The sequence below is a fragment of the Pipistrellus hanaki genome (genome assembly GCF_964339955.1).
Source record: "Pipistrellus hanaki genome assembly, chromosome: 1".
Lineage (NCBI taxonomy): Eukaryota > Metazoa > Chordata > Mammalia > Chiroptera > Vespertilionidae > Pipistrellus > Pipistrellus hanaki.
This window is the reverse complement of record NC_140503.1, coordinates 202,557,822-202,575,122: the sequence shown is the minus strand read 5'-3', so window position 1 is coordinate 202,575,122 and position 17,301 is coordinate 202,557,822. Positions and strand designations below refer to the sequence as shown.

Here is a 17,301-nt window from a genome sequence, read left to right as displayed (position 1 = left end):
TTCTCCAGAATGTCTCCTTAGCGAAGACCAAAAACACTTTCTAAGGGTACACAGTAAATTGCTTCAACATAAAAAATGCCCCCTACTAGGTCCTATGTACATCGTATTCCGCAGCGCACGCTTCTGAGTTGAAGTTGTCCTAGTTCATCCTACTAGGATCTCCCGCTCGCTAGCGGAAAAACAAGGATCTTCATCCCGGCGCCAAACGAAAAAACCTGGGGGGGGGGGGGGGGGAAGAGGGTTCCGAGGTGGCACAAGAACAGATGGAAACAAGGTAAGAGAAGGTTAGTGCCTCCACTCCAGGTGCCAAGATTGAATCGCCCTTCGAGCCAGCTGCTTGCACGATCGATCCGCTCTGCTTCCCTTCCTTCTCTCACCCCAAATCCCCTCCCGAAAGCAAACGCGCACAGCGCACGCCGCATCCATCCCGGCACCGGCGCCGTCCCCAGCCCGCCCACCGCACCGACCTGCGGGGTCCCAGCTCCCTGCACGCGTCCCGCTCAGACACACAAAAAGCGGGCGACAGCGGCGGCGGCGGCGGCGAAGGTCCGGAGGTCCCGCCTCCGCCCGCCGCCCCGGGCAGCCCGCAGAATGACAGCTCCGAGCGAGCGCACAAGTTGGAAAAGCGCGCAGGACGCCGCCGCTGCCGACCCCGCCGCCTGGGAAGACGCGCCCGCGGCTGTCAGGAGCGCGGCGGCGGGAGGCGCGGAGGGAGAGGCGCCGGTAAGTGCGGAGACGGGGCCATCACATGACAGGGAACGAGGACCAGAGTCGCCGGGGCGCCCGCACCGAGAAGGGGGGGGGGGGGGGCGAGGGTGTCATCTCTATGGCAACAGTCCGTCGTCCGTCCCCCCCCAACCCCCCACCTCCCCGCCGTCCAGACTTCCAAAGAGGGAGGAAGAACTTCAAATCCCAACCGTCAGCGCTCCAGCGGCTCCTTCTTAAAGGGGCACACACCGCGCCGCCGCCGAGCGCCGCCGAGAGGGCAGAGCGGGGCGCCCCCGCCCCTCGGGCGCCGCCCCCGCCGCCCCGAGCCCCCCGCCGGCCCACCCGAGGCCGCGGCCCGCGAGCGCCCGGGGTGCGGGGGGATTTTACGAGGTACGGTCGCCCGGGACGCCCTCCTCCGGAACTCGGTCGTGGCGGCCGGCCCTGCCCCCGGCGGCGGCGGCGGCGAGAAGGGGGTGTGTGAGCGCCCGGCGGGGGCGCGGACCAGCCCGCCTTCCTCCGCGGCTCCCCTCCGCCCGGCCGCCGCCGCCGGGCCGCTTCCTCCCCCTGACAGGGCGGCCGCCGGGGGCCGGGGGCGCCGCGGAGTTTGGGGACAGGGCGAGCGAGCGAGCGAGCGAGCGGCTGCCCCGGGGGCCGGGCGAGCGGGTCCGAACTAACAGTTCGCGGGGAGCCAACAGCTCCGGAGGGAAGGAAGGGGCGCGGAGGCGCCGGGCCGGAGCCCCCAGACAAAAGGCGAGCCCGGGCCGCCGCCAGCCCGCTCCCCATTGAACTGGCCGGACGGCAGACAACTCAGCCCTCAGCCCAAACTCCGCGGGCGCGGCGGACGGCGCGGCGCGGCGCGGCGCGCGGCCCCAGCCCGAGCCTCTCTTACCCACACAGTGCATGAGGCGGTGGCGCCAGGAGTCGAGCTCCCGCCGGAATCCTCTCCTCTCCGCCGCGCACCGAGGGCTCCGGCACTGAGCGGCGGCGGCGGCGGCAGCAGCGGCGGCGGCAGCGGCCATTCTCTCCCTTCCCTTGTCCATCTGCGTCCCGCGTCACGCGCCCTCATTTACATACGAGCGGCGCAGGCACGAGGCAGGGGCGCGAGCCCTCGGCGCGAGCCCCGCAGCGCGCGCCCCCCGGAGGGGGGTTGATTGACACGTGTCACTACCTTCCCTCGGCCCTGCCTTCCCCCTCCCACCGCTCCCTCCCTCCGGGAGAGGCGGGGGGAGGGGGGAGGGAAGGAGAAAGAGGGAGGGGAGGGAGCGCGAGGAGGAGGAAGCAACCTGCCGCTTCCGCTGACCCCGCCTCCCCATCCCCTCGCCGGCGCCTCCTCCCTCCCGGAGTTTACTCCAGAGAGCCATACTGCTCCCGCCGCCCGCGAAATCCCGGAGCGAAAGCGAGAGGCTCCCTGCCCTGGCCGGGAACCGGCGTGCGATGGAGCGGACTAACGACTCCTCCCTTCAGCCTACCCGAAGAGACTAGGGACGCACGCAGACTTCACTTCCCAGGCTCCGTTGCGGCCGGAGTCCCAGAGCGGAGCTGGACGCCGCGGCGCCATGCATGCTGGTCCTTGTAGTCCAGCAGGGATGGGCACTCTTCAGTCCTCCTTGCACACTTGAGCTTGGTCCTTGGACTCCTTTGCGCTGCGCCTCTGGTGGACTTGGCCTCCAACGCCCTGCGCCCCGGACTGCTCTACTCGCCTTGCCGGGCCTGATCGAGCCTCCTCAGCTTCTTTAGATTCTACTCTAGAAGGGCGGTGAAAATCGCAAGAGTAGACCGCTCCTTGATGGCTCAAGCTACACTTAGTGCTTTAAGGGCTGGAAATTTTTTTGGGGGGTCACTGTCATCTCGCCACTGCAGGGAAAAAGCAGGCTGGTCATTGGGCCGCATCCCAAATAACTGGGAAGTGTCTAGAGAAATCCCGCCCTAATATAAGTTTCCAGGGCTAAGAGGTTTAGGAAACTGTGAATACGTGTAAGGTTTAAGGAAAAGATGCGGGGCTTTTCACCGAGAATTATTTACGGAGGGCATTGGGTGTGACTGGATGAAAACCCCCCAAAGAGGAAACTTTTTATTCTCTGCAAAATGTAAACTCCTGGAGGACAGCGACCCATTGAAACTTCTGTGCCTTGACATCTTTCACTTGCCTGATTCTATTATAGGACAGCGAGTGCGTGGTATTTAGCAATTTACGAATGTTATGGAATGAATTCTACACTATGCTAGAGAAAATACTTTTTCTTCTTCAGAATGAGCTTTTCATTTAAAATAAACTTCAGTGATACTTTTGGCTTTTGCATCACAGCAATTGTGCATGTGTTTCTGTATATGTGCAGGGGGCTGAACTCAAACTTTACTAAGAAGTTCTGTGTATTACTGAAAATGTGTGCACAAGTATGTGGGAAATATGTTGTAATTCTTCCTGGAAATGGCTATGAATTCTGAGCTCAGTACTACCCTCCCTGTTTTGTAGTTTATCCTTATCCATCTTTCCTTGCTTTCCCCCCCACCCCCCCCTACAAGGAAGTATTTCATTGCTCATCACTACCTCTCAACAGTGAAGATGTAGTTCTACATTTTCACAGATTAAGAGATTGAAGTTTGAAATCTCCAAATCACCTTTCTAGAATGGTCACAATTGGAGAAATAAATAAAATGTCTTGTGAAGGTGCTTTAGGAATTATCAGTGAATAGTTTCAATTATTGATCCCACTTGTAATTGCCAGCTATCAGCATTTGTAGCTTTCTGATCACTTTTACAGTAATTGACATTAGTTAGGATGGTCTAGTTTATGATGCAGCCATACATCATCCTTGCCTAACAAAGGGTCCAAAATTGTGGGGGTGGAGCTTCAGAGCATGTCCTTGTCACCAAGCAACCTGATCACTTAGGAGAGCCCCAATCATTGTAACTTCCCCACCTGCATGATAGGTCCAAGGAAGATGAATGACGAATTGGTTCTTCCTGAAAGTGATACAAGTCAGTTCCACTCATGTTTCTTTGATAAAAGCAAATGATGCAGACATGCCTATTTTTTTAAGGGAGCTCAGAAGTGCAATCCTATTTTTCCAGAAGGAAGATAACCAAAATTTACTGGTGAAGAGCACCAATGATTACTGCAATCCATCTTTCTAGTCACCAATTTACAGTTCACTCTCTTTACACTACAAAATATATTCACCCCTATCACAAGTGAGATAATCCAGAAGTTCTATTCAGTAATGGCATTTATCTCAGTCTAGCATCTCTGGGTGATGGCTGATGGTCCCTATCTTAGAACAGGAATAAGCTTCTATTGTTATAGGGACCTCAAAAGACAAAGAATTATCCCTCTCTGCTTACACACACACACACACACACACACACACACACACACACATTTATGTACAGTGATGGGACGGAGTCAGGATAACCACAGTCAAGGTGAAGAATGGAAGCCTCACATATGTTACCACAGCTAACACGGATTACTAACTTTCCAGCCTCTAACAGTTTCCTTGCCACCACCCATTGAGCCTTTAAGTCACAGCCACATATTTTAGGTTTTCCATTGTGATAATTCTACTCCTTTCTGCATAGTCAGAATGGGTTAGATTATTCTCTAGTAACAGAGACTCAAAACCTCAGTTGCTTAAAACAAAGATTTCATTTTTACTTAAGCTGTATGTCCTCCAAAAATGAGTGTGAAGGAGGGTGGGGAGAAGTGTTCCATGTCCTTTCAGGGACCCAGGTTTATGGAGCACCACGACCTGGAACCTCCCCTGTCACCAGGACAAGAAAAAGATGTTAAATCACTGTCCAGCTCTTAAAGGTTTCTGCCAGAAGTGATGTATTTCACTGGGTAAAGCACATTATATGGTCATGCCCAACTTTAAGAGAGGAATATATCAGACTAGAGGCCCAGTGCACAAATTCGTGTATAGGTGGGATCTGGCTGGCCCACCCCGATGGGGGCAAATGGGGCCAGGCTGGTGGTGGGAAGAGGATGCAGAAGGTTGGCCAGCCTCACCCCTGATTGGGGTGGGGGGAGCTGATCAGAGGTAAGGCTGGCTGCGGGGAGGGACCACAGGTTGCTTGCAGGGCCGATTAGGGCCCTGATTGGGCTGGTTGGCTGCCGAAGTATGTGTCTTAGTGACTGTTCTGGTGATTCTGGTCGTTCTGGTCACTTTTATATAAATAGACTAAGGCCCAAGGCATGAAATTTATGCAAGGGGTTTGGCCCTTGCTGCCTCAGTCCTTGCAGCCCCATCTTCATCTGCATCCGGACCAGATGGTTGTTCTGCTGTTTGGACTAATTAGCATATTAGCTCTTTATTATATAGGATAGCTTTGCAGGTATAACCAACCCCCATCTCCAAACTTAATAGCTTAAAACTTCAACAATTGATTTAGCTTATGATTCCATGGAATGGCATTTGTTTGGTCTCAACTGGATAGTCCAACTTACCTGGGCTGGGCTCACTGAGATGTTTGTGATTAGCTTCCTGTTAGAGAGGCAACTCTGTTTCTGAGGGTGAGTTGGCTGTCATCTGGAACAACAGACCCAGCAGACCAATGGTTCCTTATCGTCAAGAGGGTAGCCTTGGCATGTTCACATGGATTTCAACGTCAGTAAAAGAGCAAGCCCTAATGCACAGGCACTTTTAGAGCTTTGGCTTGGGTCACATTTGCTCCCATCCAAATGGCTAAAGCAATCATATGGCCAAGCCCAGAGTTAATGAGGGTAAGTACCTTTTAACAAGAAGAGTTGCAAGTCACATTGCAGAAGGGGGTGGATAGAGGGGGAAAAATAATCTATGGCCACTTTTGTAATCAACTGCAGGTGGCAAAGTGTAATATTACCATGGTCCCTAAAAGAAGGAGGAATGGAAATATTAATGAACAAAATTAATGAATATAGTATCTCTAGAATGTCTAGGCCAGATATCCACAAATCTAAGGATAGAAGAGAGTCAAATTCAAGATTGTCTCCTACTCTGGAAACCTAGTTACTCTCAAAGGAAATGTTAATGTTCTTTGGAAAGGTGTTTTTGTTCTGCAATCTATTCCCTACATATAGTGTATCATTTGTTTACTAGAGGTCTGGTGCATGACATTTGTGCACTGGGCTGGGCAGGAGGGGATAGGGGTCCCTCAGCCAGGCCTGCACCTTCTCACAGCTCTGGAGCCCTTGGGGTATGTCCAACTAATGGCTTACGCCCGCTCTCCCTAAGCCAGTCAGACATCCTAGTGGTGCTATGGAAGCAGGAGAGGTTCCCACCACCGCTAGTGCACTTGCCTGTATAAGCCCTCAGGGCTTTTGGCTGAGCAGCATGCCCCTGTGGGAGCACACTGACCACCAAGGGGTAGCTCCTGCATTGAGTGCCTGCCCCCTGGTGGTCAGTGCATGTCACAGCAACCAGTCTGTTCTATTGTATTTGCACATTAGCCTTTTATTATATAGAATTATTATATAGGATTGCTGTGTTACAAGCCAATCCATAACTTAGCGGCTTAAAAGATTATTGCTGGAAAGTCTATGGGTCAGATGGGCAGTTCTGCTGATCTGTCAAGGTCCTGCTGATCTTGGCTGGGATTGTTAATGCTGGAAACTGCATGATCTAGGAAGGCTTCACTCGGGTCTGGAGTTTGGATCTGATGTGCTGAAATAATGGGAATGACAGAGCCATGTGTCTCATTACTCAGAGGCTAGCTAGAATTTATTTACATAATGGCAGCATGTCAAACACACAAGACCGTAAGAACTAATGTGCAAGTGTTTTTCATGTCTTTGCTGCCTTATGTGTGCTTGCTGCTGTCCCATTGGCCAAAGCAAATCAGATGACCAAATCCAAAGCCTGGAGGACACTAACAAATGGCATGGATACAGAAAGGTGTGAGCAAATTGGGGTCATTACTTCAAAGACACCACAATAATACCCATCAAGTTCACTATTATTTACCTAAAATTGATAAACACATTATAGAGCTCTTATACAGTACCAAGTATAAATATATCTTGCTGGGCAAAAATTATAAGTTTCATGATTTATTTGACTATTTGGAAGTAAAAAAACTATTCTTTTACTTTGCAACAAAAATAAACAATTCAATATACTAGTAGGGTTGTAAAATACCGATTCAATTACAAATTATCAACATGTAACAAAAGTACTATACATTTTCTAATTTAAAATGCTAAATAATTTTGTATGAATAGATATTTGTAATTGAAGTCATAATGATTAGATGCCTTAATTAACTATAAAATGATACATAACTCTGAAAAACCAGTTTTGAGTAAATTTATTATGTGCTTCAAAAATATCACACTTTACTATGTTTTCTTTAGTCCCGAACTGTAATGCACTACAGTTCTAAAAATCAGTTAAATTTGATCAACCAGTTATTTATGACATGAAATATAGCCCACTTCCAGAAAATTTCTGATTAGTTACATTATCATTATGCTAAATTATAGCAAAAATCTTAGATTCCTCCATGTTTATGAGCCAGAGATATCTCAGTATTGTTTTTCTTATGGGAGTTTGGATTTTAAGAACATCATCATCATCTCAGATGTACATACTGATACATTTCAACAGTGCAGTCAAATTTTAGAGATACCTAAAACATATGAATGATTTTGTCTTCTTGATACATTTCCAAATATCATCATCTTTTTTCTACATTTGGTAGGGAACAAAGGTAAAGTTTCATAGAAGGGAATAAAAATTGAAGAAACAGAAACATAATGGTGATATATTTCATTTCTTAAACTATAATATCCACCTGTTTTCTATTCAAAGACTGCCCATACAGTACAAAAAGTGGGCAAGATAGTTGATCTAATACTGACCCTCATCTCAGGGTGGTATCTCAGATTTTTGTTTTGTATGTCCTTTGTTTATTTCAATCATTGGGTATTTTTAGAACCTTACTATTACACCCTATTACTGTCTTCATATTAAATATATTCTAGTTGGCTCTGGCTGGTGTGGTCCAGTTGGTTGAGTGTCATTCTTTGCACCAAAGGGTCACTGGTTCGATTCTGAGTCAGGGCACATGTCCAGGTTCTGGGTTCCACCCCCCATCAAGGTGTGTGCAAGAGGCAGCTGATTAATATTTCTCTCTCTCTTAAAAAATATCAGTAAAAATATATTTTTAGTCTAGCCAGTGCAGCTCAGTGGTTGCTGCCTAGATTTTTAGTGGTTGCTGAGCTAGATTTTTAGTCTAGCCAGTGCAGCTCACCTTATGAATCAGGAAGTCATGGTTCTATTCCTGATCAGGGCACATGCCAGGTTTCTGTGCTCAATCCCCAGTTGTGGGCTTGCAGGAAGCAGCTGATCAATGATACTCTATCTTTCTCTCCTTCTCTATTTCTCTCTGAAATCAATAAAGATAGACAGTTTTGGATACAGTTTTCACTGCATTAAGAATTCTCATGTCCTAAACTGTCAAGATAACCAATTAATAGGGTGTGCATTTAAAAAAATAATATTATGCATCTTTGAACTTGGCATCTGACTTTTAAAAAAATACCATTTATCATCTATTTTCTCTTACATTCAGGCAGATGATAATAGAACCTGATTTATCACTACTCTTTTTTTTTAATTAAATTATTATCTGTGTACATATACCATTGCCCTCCCCCCTCCCATAGATGCCCTCCCTCCCCAGAGTTTTGTGTCCATTGGTTGTACTTATATGCATGTATACAAGTCCTTTGGTTGATCTCTTATCTACCCCAGATCTCCCTACCCTCCCCGCTGTAATTTGACAGTCTGCTTGTTGCTTTACTGTCTCTATATCTACCTTTTGGTTCTTCAGTTTATAATGTTCTTTATCATCCATAAATGAGTGAGGTCATGTGGTGTTTTTCTTTCACTGACTGGCTTATTTCACTCAGTATGATGTTCTCCAATTCCATCCAGGTTGCTGCAAATGATGAGAATTTCTTCTTTTTTATGGCAGCATAATATTCCATTGTGTAGATGTACCATAGTTTTTGGATCCAATCATCTGCTGATGGCACCTAGGCTGTTTTCAAATCCTAGCTATTGTAAATTGTGATGCTATGAACATAGAGGTGCATATATCCTTTCTGATTAGTGTTTCTAGTTTCTTGGGATATATTCCTCGGAGTGGGATTACTGGGTCAAATGGGAGTTCCATTTTCAGTTTTTTGAGGAAGCTCCATACTGTTCTCCACAGTGGTAGCACCAGTCTACATTCCCACCAGCAGTGCACAAGGGTTCCTTTTTCTCCGCAACCTCGCCAACTATCACTACTCTTTTTGTGTCCACTTGAAATCACTCTCCTAGTCTAACTCATTATCATTTTCAGCCTTTTAATAAAATTTCAATGTATTATATCAGTGGTCGGCAAACCGAGGCTCGCAAGCCACATGCAGCTCTTTGGCCCCTTGAGTGTGGTTCTTCCACAAAATACCACGGCCTGGGCGAGTCTATTTTGAAGAAGTAGTGTTAGAAGAAGTTTAACTTTAAAAAAATTTGGCTCTCAAAAGAAATTTCAATCGTTGTACTATTGATATTTGGCTCTGTTGACTAATGAGTTTGCCGACCACTGCATTATATGCTTACATTGTTGGTTTTTTCCATTTAATCCAATTGCATAGTTCAGTATCAAAGTCAAATAAAAATGTTGTCTATAGCGCTTACTCCACCACAGTTTAGAGAGAGTACAGATCACCTAGGTCAGTAGTCGGCAAACTCATTTTCTTTTGACAGTCAAATTTTTTAAACTTAAACTTTTTCTAATGTTACTTTTTCAAAATAGACTCACCCAAGTCGTGGTATTCTGTAGAAGAGCCACATTCAAGGGGCCAAAGAGCTGCATGTGGCTTGCGAGCCGCAGTTTGCTGACCACTTATCTAGGTCAATGCCCTATTTTTGCAGATAGGAAAATTGAGGCCCAGACAGGGTAAGCCGTTTAGCTTACCCTGTCTGGGCCTTACAGTTTATAAGCTACACAGTTTATAAGCAGTAGTGCCCAAACTAAAGATCAGATTGCCTGTATCCTAATCTTGACTCTTTTTGCTATAATTAAGCCATCATTGTTAAACACTGACATACATTATTAATTCATTTAATCTTTATCATAACTATATACAATAAGTACTACTATTGGTAGGGAAGGAATTAACAAATTGTCCCAGAGAAGTTAACTTATCCAACATCTAATTTGTGGTAGAACTATATTTTAAATTTCTGTCTTTCCAAATGCAACTACTTCTGTACACTGGAAAGTGGATTTCAAGGTGACAAAGCTGTCTTGAAAGGAATCAGAAATGGAGGAACTTGGACTTTATCTGATTTTCATGAGGGACAGTGATATTTGGGGGGAAGACAATGACACAAACACAAAAGCATGGTCCCACAGAATTCAATCTATCACCCTTCCAAACTGGGGTTTTTGCTCCTTCCCATCTGATACTTCCATGCTATTCTACTCTCATGGAAATTGTTCAATAATTCCCAGCTGTATAAAATTACCCCTTTCTGTGCTCTTAAAACATTTTATTTATATATTTACCCACTGTTCTTTCAGTCTTGTGCATTATAATTGCTGTATTTGTGAATGTACTTTATTGTTTCATTCTCCCACCTTGAAGATTATGAAGTCAAGGCCTGAGTATTCATCATTTCTGTATGCCTGCATTCTATGGTTATGTGGTAGCAAAGACACTTTTGTTGGATTAAAATGAAAGAGATTTTTAATAACATATGAAAGACATAGGTCTCTTACCCACATACCCACCATCATTCTATTCATAAATCTAAACTTATTTTTCTTCCTTGATGTTAAGACAAAAATAGATGGCATATTTATAATTTACAGGAATTATGCTCCAAACAAGAAATTAACATCATTTGACCTTTCTACTTGTTGAAACTCCTAATATAAAACAAACCACAATGTCTTATATAAATAAAGCATATTATTTTAATTACTAAAACATTTTAGGGAAAAGAAATATAGACAACTTATGAATTTTAAGATGGTTTTCCATGCTATTGATAATATTTGGGTTTGGTCTTCAGTTACAACATATAGAAAATATTTATTTTGATATGAAAATAGTACAAAATACCAATATTTGGTAAAGAAACCCAATAATAAAGCTCTGAAGTGAAATCTGGTGAATTGAATACCTTCATTTAAAATTATTATCATAAAGAAGGTTTATTAAAACAATGAAGTATGATAAGGATCTATATTAATATCAACCTAGAGAATAGAGGTGAAATAAAGATAGAAAAGAATGATGCAATTCAATTATACTATGAGTTAGCCTTATAAAATAGAAGAGATAGAAATTAACTACTAGTATGATGTTGGTATAGTGTTAGTACCTTTCAACTTAGTGGTCAATATGTCAAGGTCATATAATATTTGAAGATTTAAGTTACAATAATAATCTTATACTAATAATAAGATTGAAATTAGAATTAATAATCTCTTATGGAACAGTGAAAGGTAAAGAAGAATTTAATATTATCCTATTATAGGCCTTCAAATTTAATAAGCAAAATCGCCTGATATATTTTTATAAACTAAAGTCATTAATCTCTAAACTGAACACTTGAAAGAAAAAGAAATCTAAATATAAAACTCAGCAACTATTTTGAATATCATTGGTCTCCAGTCCCTGTTTCTCCATTGTTCACAGAAATTAGAATTTCAAGACAAAAGTTAGAGGTGAGAGCACGGCTGAACGCCAAGGGCTTGGTTGAAAGATTGTGTAAGAAGCTGTGAGAACCATCCACCTTCTTCTCTAGACTCCCTCTCCATACATGCAGCCAGGCATTTTTATCCTTTTTTTTTTTTATTGTTTAAAGTATTACATATGTCTCCTTTTTCACCAATTGACACCCCCTCTCCCCTGTCACGCCCTTCGCTCAGGACAAGCCCCCATTACCCCAGTGTCCCTGTCCATTGGTTATGCTAATATGCATGCATACAAGTCCTTTGATTGGCCTCTTACTCTTCTCACCCCCCACCTCCCTTGCCTTCTCTCAGAGGTTGGACTGTCTGTTCAATGTTTCTTAGACTCTGGATCTCTTTTTGTTCATCAGTTTATGTTTATCCCAACTTTTGCAACACATCGGCAGAAGTTTGTTTTTCTGGAGAAATTGGGCTGGAGATACTGTGGATTTAGCTCACTAAACACAGTAGAGGGAGGGGCCAAACTTGCAGACTGAGTTTGCTAAATCTACCCTACTTTGCTCATAGGACACCTATAACCAGATTATACCTTTTAGCAGAAAATTGGAGATCCTTCTCAAGGGGATCTTTCATCAATTCTAAGGCAATTATTTTGGCCAGGAGAATAAAATATTTTGATTGGTTAAGCCTGGATCACATGATCAATTCAAGCATGAATCATGGGTCATTCTTATCCACATAGAGAGAGATGATCAGAGAGAGAGAGATGGCTTCTCAAAGGAACACCCAGCCACTATTACCAGAAAAGAAAATATAGATATGCAGACAGGCCAAAACAAAGAGCTGTTTTACTGGAAAAAAAAAAAAAAAAATCAGCTGCTTTACCCTGACCTCTTTTTGAGAGAAGAATATTCCTCCAAATAAGCCCTTAAAAACAGAAAATAACATTTGAGAATGCTAGTCACATAAACTTTACATCTTATATATCTCATCTCTGACCATTCTTACTTCCTGGTGTGTTATCGGTACTTGTGGACCAGCTCTGTTTAATAGAAATATAATGTAAGGCACAAATACAAACTATCTATATCATTTCAAATTTTCTAGTAGTTCCATTTAAAATGTAAAAGTGAAATAAATTTAAAGAATATATTTTATACTTTTACACATCCAAAACATTATCATCATATAATCAATATAAAAGTTATTGAGATATTTTCCATTGTTTTTTCTATTACCATCTTTGAAATTTGAAGTGTATTTTATACTTACAGCACATTTAAATTCAGATTACACACATTTCATAGTCACAAGTGAACAGAGGCTACAAATTTGGCAGAATATTTCTGGACTATGACAGCTTTTATATGCTAGTAGAGGCCCGGTGCATGAAACTTGTGCACTGGTGTGGGGAGGAGGGTATCCCTCAGCCAAGTCTGTACCCTTTACAATCTGAGACCCTTTGGGGGATGTCCAACAGCTGGTGTAGGCCCAATCCCACAGAGAACAGGCCTAAACTGGCAGTTGGACAACCCTCTCATAATTGGGGACTGCTGGCTCCCAATCACTTGCTTGCCGGCATGCCTTATTGCCCCTGACGATATCTGCCTGCCAGCCTGATCACCCCCTAACCACTCCCCTGCTAGCATGATTGATGCCTAACTGCTCCCCTATTGGCCCAATTGCCCCCAACTGCCCATCTCTGAAGGCCTAGTCACCCCAACTGCCCTCCCATGCCAGCATGGTTGCCCCCAACTGTCCTCCCTTCCAGCCTGGTCCCCCACAACTGCCTTCCCTCCACTGCAGGCCTGATTCTCCCAATGGTTCTCCCCTGTTGGCCTGGTTACCCCTAACTGCCCTCCCCTGCTGACCTCATTGTCTACAACTGCCCTTCCCTGCTGGCCATCTTGTGGTGGCCATCTTGTGCAAAGGCGTGATGGTCAATTTGAATATTACATCTTTATTATATAGGAGGATTAAGTAGAGTTTAGTCTCCCAACCATTTTCCTGTCTTAAAAAACTTCTTTTCATTCTAGTCATCTTTCTTCCTTCAATCAAATAGTATAATGCATCAAACAGGACAATGTTAATTTATTCACAGTCTTACAATTTGGAAAAGGGAATAAGTCACATATTTTTTATTTTTCAAGAGTAAGAGCTGAAATGAAATGGCAAATCACACTGGTGCTATCATTCAGCATGAGTTAAAGCCATATGAAACAGATGATCACATCTTGATGACAATTATGGTACTATTTGGCAGGAAAAAAGTGAAGAAAGAATTTGGCCTGGTAGCATTAGATAGCTGCCCAAATAGGTTCTACAAGGAATAGGGAGAGTGAGAAGAATCAAGTTACCCACATGCAGCTAATGAAATAGTTGCATCATGCTGTTGGGGGAATCTCAATTGCTAAGATAGAATGTCTGTTAGCACACATTCATTCCTAAAAGAGGTCTGCTTTGCACATACAGTACTCATTTTAGAGAATAAATCTTCAGATGTATTTCTCTGTATGTTAAAAAAGTAGGCTCTTTTTCTATTATGAATCCCTTGATCCAAAAGTTTATTTTGGCACCTTGAGGATTATGTAAAATTTATTGCCGAAGCAGCATTTTCTGTTAAAGCATTGGTTTCCAAGCACTTTTTAAGAAAGATTAAAAATAAAATTGAATAAAAAGCCATCCAAAATGTTAACTACATTGGGGTGGATTTTTAATTATATTTTCAATTTAAATAAAACTACAGTATATATAAAAATGTGACAGAATTTTGTTTTGCAAATTCAGTATCATTTGAATTTATATACAGTTATAAAAAATACTGTTCATTTTAATGGAAATATCTTAACTTGAATTTGTATAAACTGAGTGATTTAATTTTCAAATGTCAATATTTAAGTTATATACCATATCATAAAATATATCTTTTAGTCAGAAAGCAATACCCCAAACATAAAAATTCAGTGAACATGTTGGGCACCTAACTTTAGTCAGATAATGCTCCAAGTGCAGGGTCTTTGGTGTTGTTACAGTATCTAAAATTGTTAAATTATTTATTTGTTTAAGGCCTGATTCCATAAAGTAAATCTCAAGGTACATGCAGACAGGACCTTATCTGTCTCTTTCATAGCTTTATCCACACACAGCACCGAGAACATAACTCATAGTAAATAAGTATTTGATACTTATTTGGGGTTTGATAATGAGGCCAATGCTATGAAACAGAGCTTACAAAAGGAGAGAGAGAAAAACCAAGTTCTACAAAGAGCTCTGTCTAAAGCCAATAACCTTGGACTAAAGGATGATAAGAGAGTAAAACAAATGAAAGGCGATGAGTTTAGGGGAAGGAGGATGGAGTTTAGAATGGGAAAGAGCATTCCCATTCTAAAATGAAGATAGACTTTGTTTTAAGTATTTTTAAAATAGATCATCTTAATGTATATCTCACAATAACTACAATTTGCTTACAGTTTACTCAGGTGATAAGTGTCAGAGCCAGATTTGAACCAAGTAAATTTAATTCCTGAACTTATCCCCTCAATCTCAATTCTATATTAATTCCAGGAACATATGTTCAGGCAACCAGTTGCTCCTATAAAACACTGAAGCGAATTACTTAACATATAATAAGTATTCAGTGAGTGTTCTTCAAATCCCCACTTTTTAAAGTTGTACATCTTTGAAAGACTTTGGCTACTAAAAGTTTTTTTTTTTTTTTTTTTTTTTTTTTTTTTTTTTAAAGGATTAAAATATGTCATCAATGAAGGACCATGACCAAAGCTTGGAAAGCAATTCTAGACTAATTATATCTCAAAAATGTCGTCTTGCAGTATGAAAAAATTATTATACTGAGCTTTAATTTTTTCTTACTCAGAATTTCTTTATTTGCAAGTAACAGAAACCCACACAAAATAGCTTAACAGAAGGGGCAATTTATTTTAAGTAATCAAGGCTATCTTGGGGAAATCCTATCAGAAGTAGAATTGTGTTTTGTAAATCTAACAGGATTTGACTAGCGATCCAAATCTACTCTTTATCTCTATCTCCTCTCCCTGGAACTGCAAAGTCAATTATAGTTTGTATATCTGCATCATTATTTCTCATTCCTCCTCCTATAGTTGCTCAGCTTCTCTGTGTACAAGGCAATGGAGAATATGGGAGCAAGACGGATAATCCAAAAATGGAGTCCCAGTTCTCAGTATACAAGCTCCGCACCTGCAGATAACTGATGTGTGCTCTTTATCCCAGGTTCTCAATGACAAATTCCCAGTAGAGAGAGTTCAGTAGTCTATCTTGGCTTAGTGTTAACCCTTGTCTTAATTAATAATGGTTAGGCCTCAGAATGGACTCAGTAAAAAGTCCCAATAAATTAGGTGAAGTAGGTATGGGAGATGTCCTCAGAGAAGGGGAACAGGAACTGGGTATATGTACCAGACGTGTTTACTATGACTTTCAAGGTGACAATCTTAGGGGAGATGGTCATTTAAAATTATTATAAATTCTTGAGTATTTGCTTTAGGAAGCCAGTTTAATTTCTTTATAGTCAACTTGTCTTTACAATTTGTGGAATTCTGGCAGAGTTAATGTGCAAATAATTCATAGTTGACTGTAAGAGGGTAGGATAAATTAAGTATATGGAGATGAAACCTTACAAAATCATAACAATAGGTACAGATTCATCATTTTGTAATATTGGAAACAGGAGAATTTTCATTATCACATTCCAAATAAGAGAGTTCAGAAAGGTAGCCAGTAAAAATTTCAAATTAATCAATTTATTTTCCATACTAGCAGCAATAATTACTGAAACAAGGAGAAGGAAAAATGGAATAAGAAATAGACCTAAGAGTAATGTTAACAAGAGAGTGTAATATCCAGGAAACTATGAAACTTTGCTAAGAGATAATAAAAAGAAGACTTAAATAAATAGAGATACCATGTTCATGGATAAGATGGGTACAGTGGATACAAATTTGGAAGGCATGAAGATGAGTGCATATATCTAAGCCTGGGCCAAATGTAGTACTTCATTTCTCTTGTTAGAGTAGCTAGTCCAAAAGTTAACTGCTCAAATCAAACTGGTATTTTCAGATACCATCCTGACATTTCTAAAAATTAAAGCAAGAGAGATATTCCACTGGCTTTTAGGTCTTGGAACTGAAAAAATAAATCTGGGTCTTCTGGAAGTCATGTGCCCTACCATTTGGAGAAAATCTATATGTGATAGCAGAGAATAAAGCCCAGAGAGACAAGCAGTGATGAGACTTGAAGTCAGCAATGTCCTGGAGGCATCAGCTCCTTGGTTCCAGTTTCTGAGCTCCCCAGAGCCACTTTAATCCTTATTTTATTATTTATTTATTTCTGTGACTATTTTAGTAACCTTCCAGGAAATCCTGAAATCTTTAAAAAAATATTTTGCAACATTTATTGAATATCTAGAAGATTTGAAGTATGAAAGGGATTATTCTATCTGAGGGAAATTCTCCTTTGCTGACTTTGCAGAAATATGGGCAGCCCCTGGGAGCTAAGGGTAGCCCTTAGCTGACAGTAAATGTAGACTTCAGTTCCACAACCAAAAGGATCTAAATTCTGCCAAAAATCTGAATGAGCTTGGAAGCAGATTCTTCTCTAAAACCACCTGAAAGTCTGCACAGCTAAAACCTTGATTTCAGCTATTCCAGATCCTAAGCAAAGAACTCAGTCACGTCATGATATCCCCTGTAATATTGGGCCTCAACTGGCATTCAGACAACCACCAAGATTGCAAGAGGGTGCAGGCTAGGCTGAGGGACCCTGTGTTGTGCCCAAATTTCATGCACTGGGCCTCTAGTCAGCTAATAAATGGGTACTGTTTTAGGCTGCTAAGTTTGTGGTAATGTATTATACTGCAATAGAAAACCAATATAATCTTTTGGAAAAAA

At 42.3% G+C, this 17,301-nt stretch overlaps 1 protein-coding gene across 12 annotated transcripts in view; it reads right to left on the bottom strand.

Moving 5' to 3' along the window:
• Positions 1–2,881, bottom strand: part of LOC311628978 (ligand-dependent nuclear receptor corepressor-like protein) — a 111,392-nt gene extending 108,511 nt beyond the window's left edge. For 3 of the 12 annotated variants that reach the window (XM_084896655.1, XM_084896654.1, XM_084896649.1), the window contains exon 1: positions 1,598–2,880. In XM_084896655.1, the coding sequence (XP_084752781.1) occupies positions 1,598–1,748 (151 nt within the window). In that variant the 5' untranslated portion in view covers positions 1,749–2,880. Of the gene's footprint in view, positions 1–1,597 lie in introns of all 12 variants that reach the window. The other 9 variants (XM_084896656.1, XM_084896657.1, XM_084896659.1 and 6 more) reach the window with 7 other exon arrangements.
• Between the last annotated feature and the right edge of the window lie 14,420 nt (positions 2,882–17,301).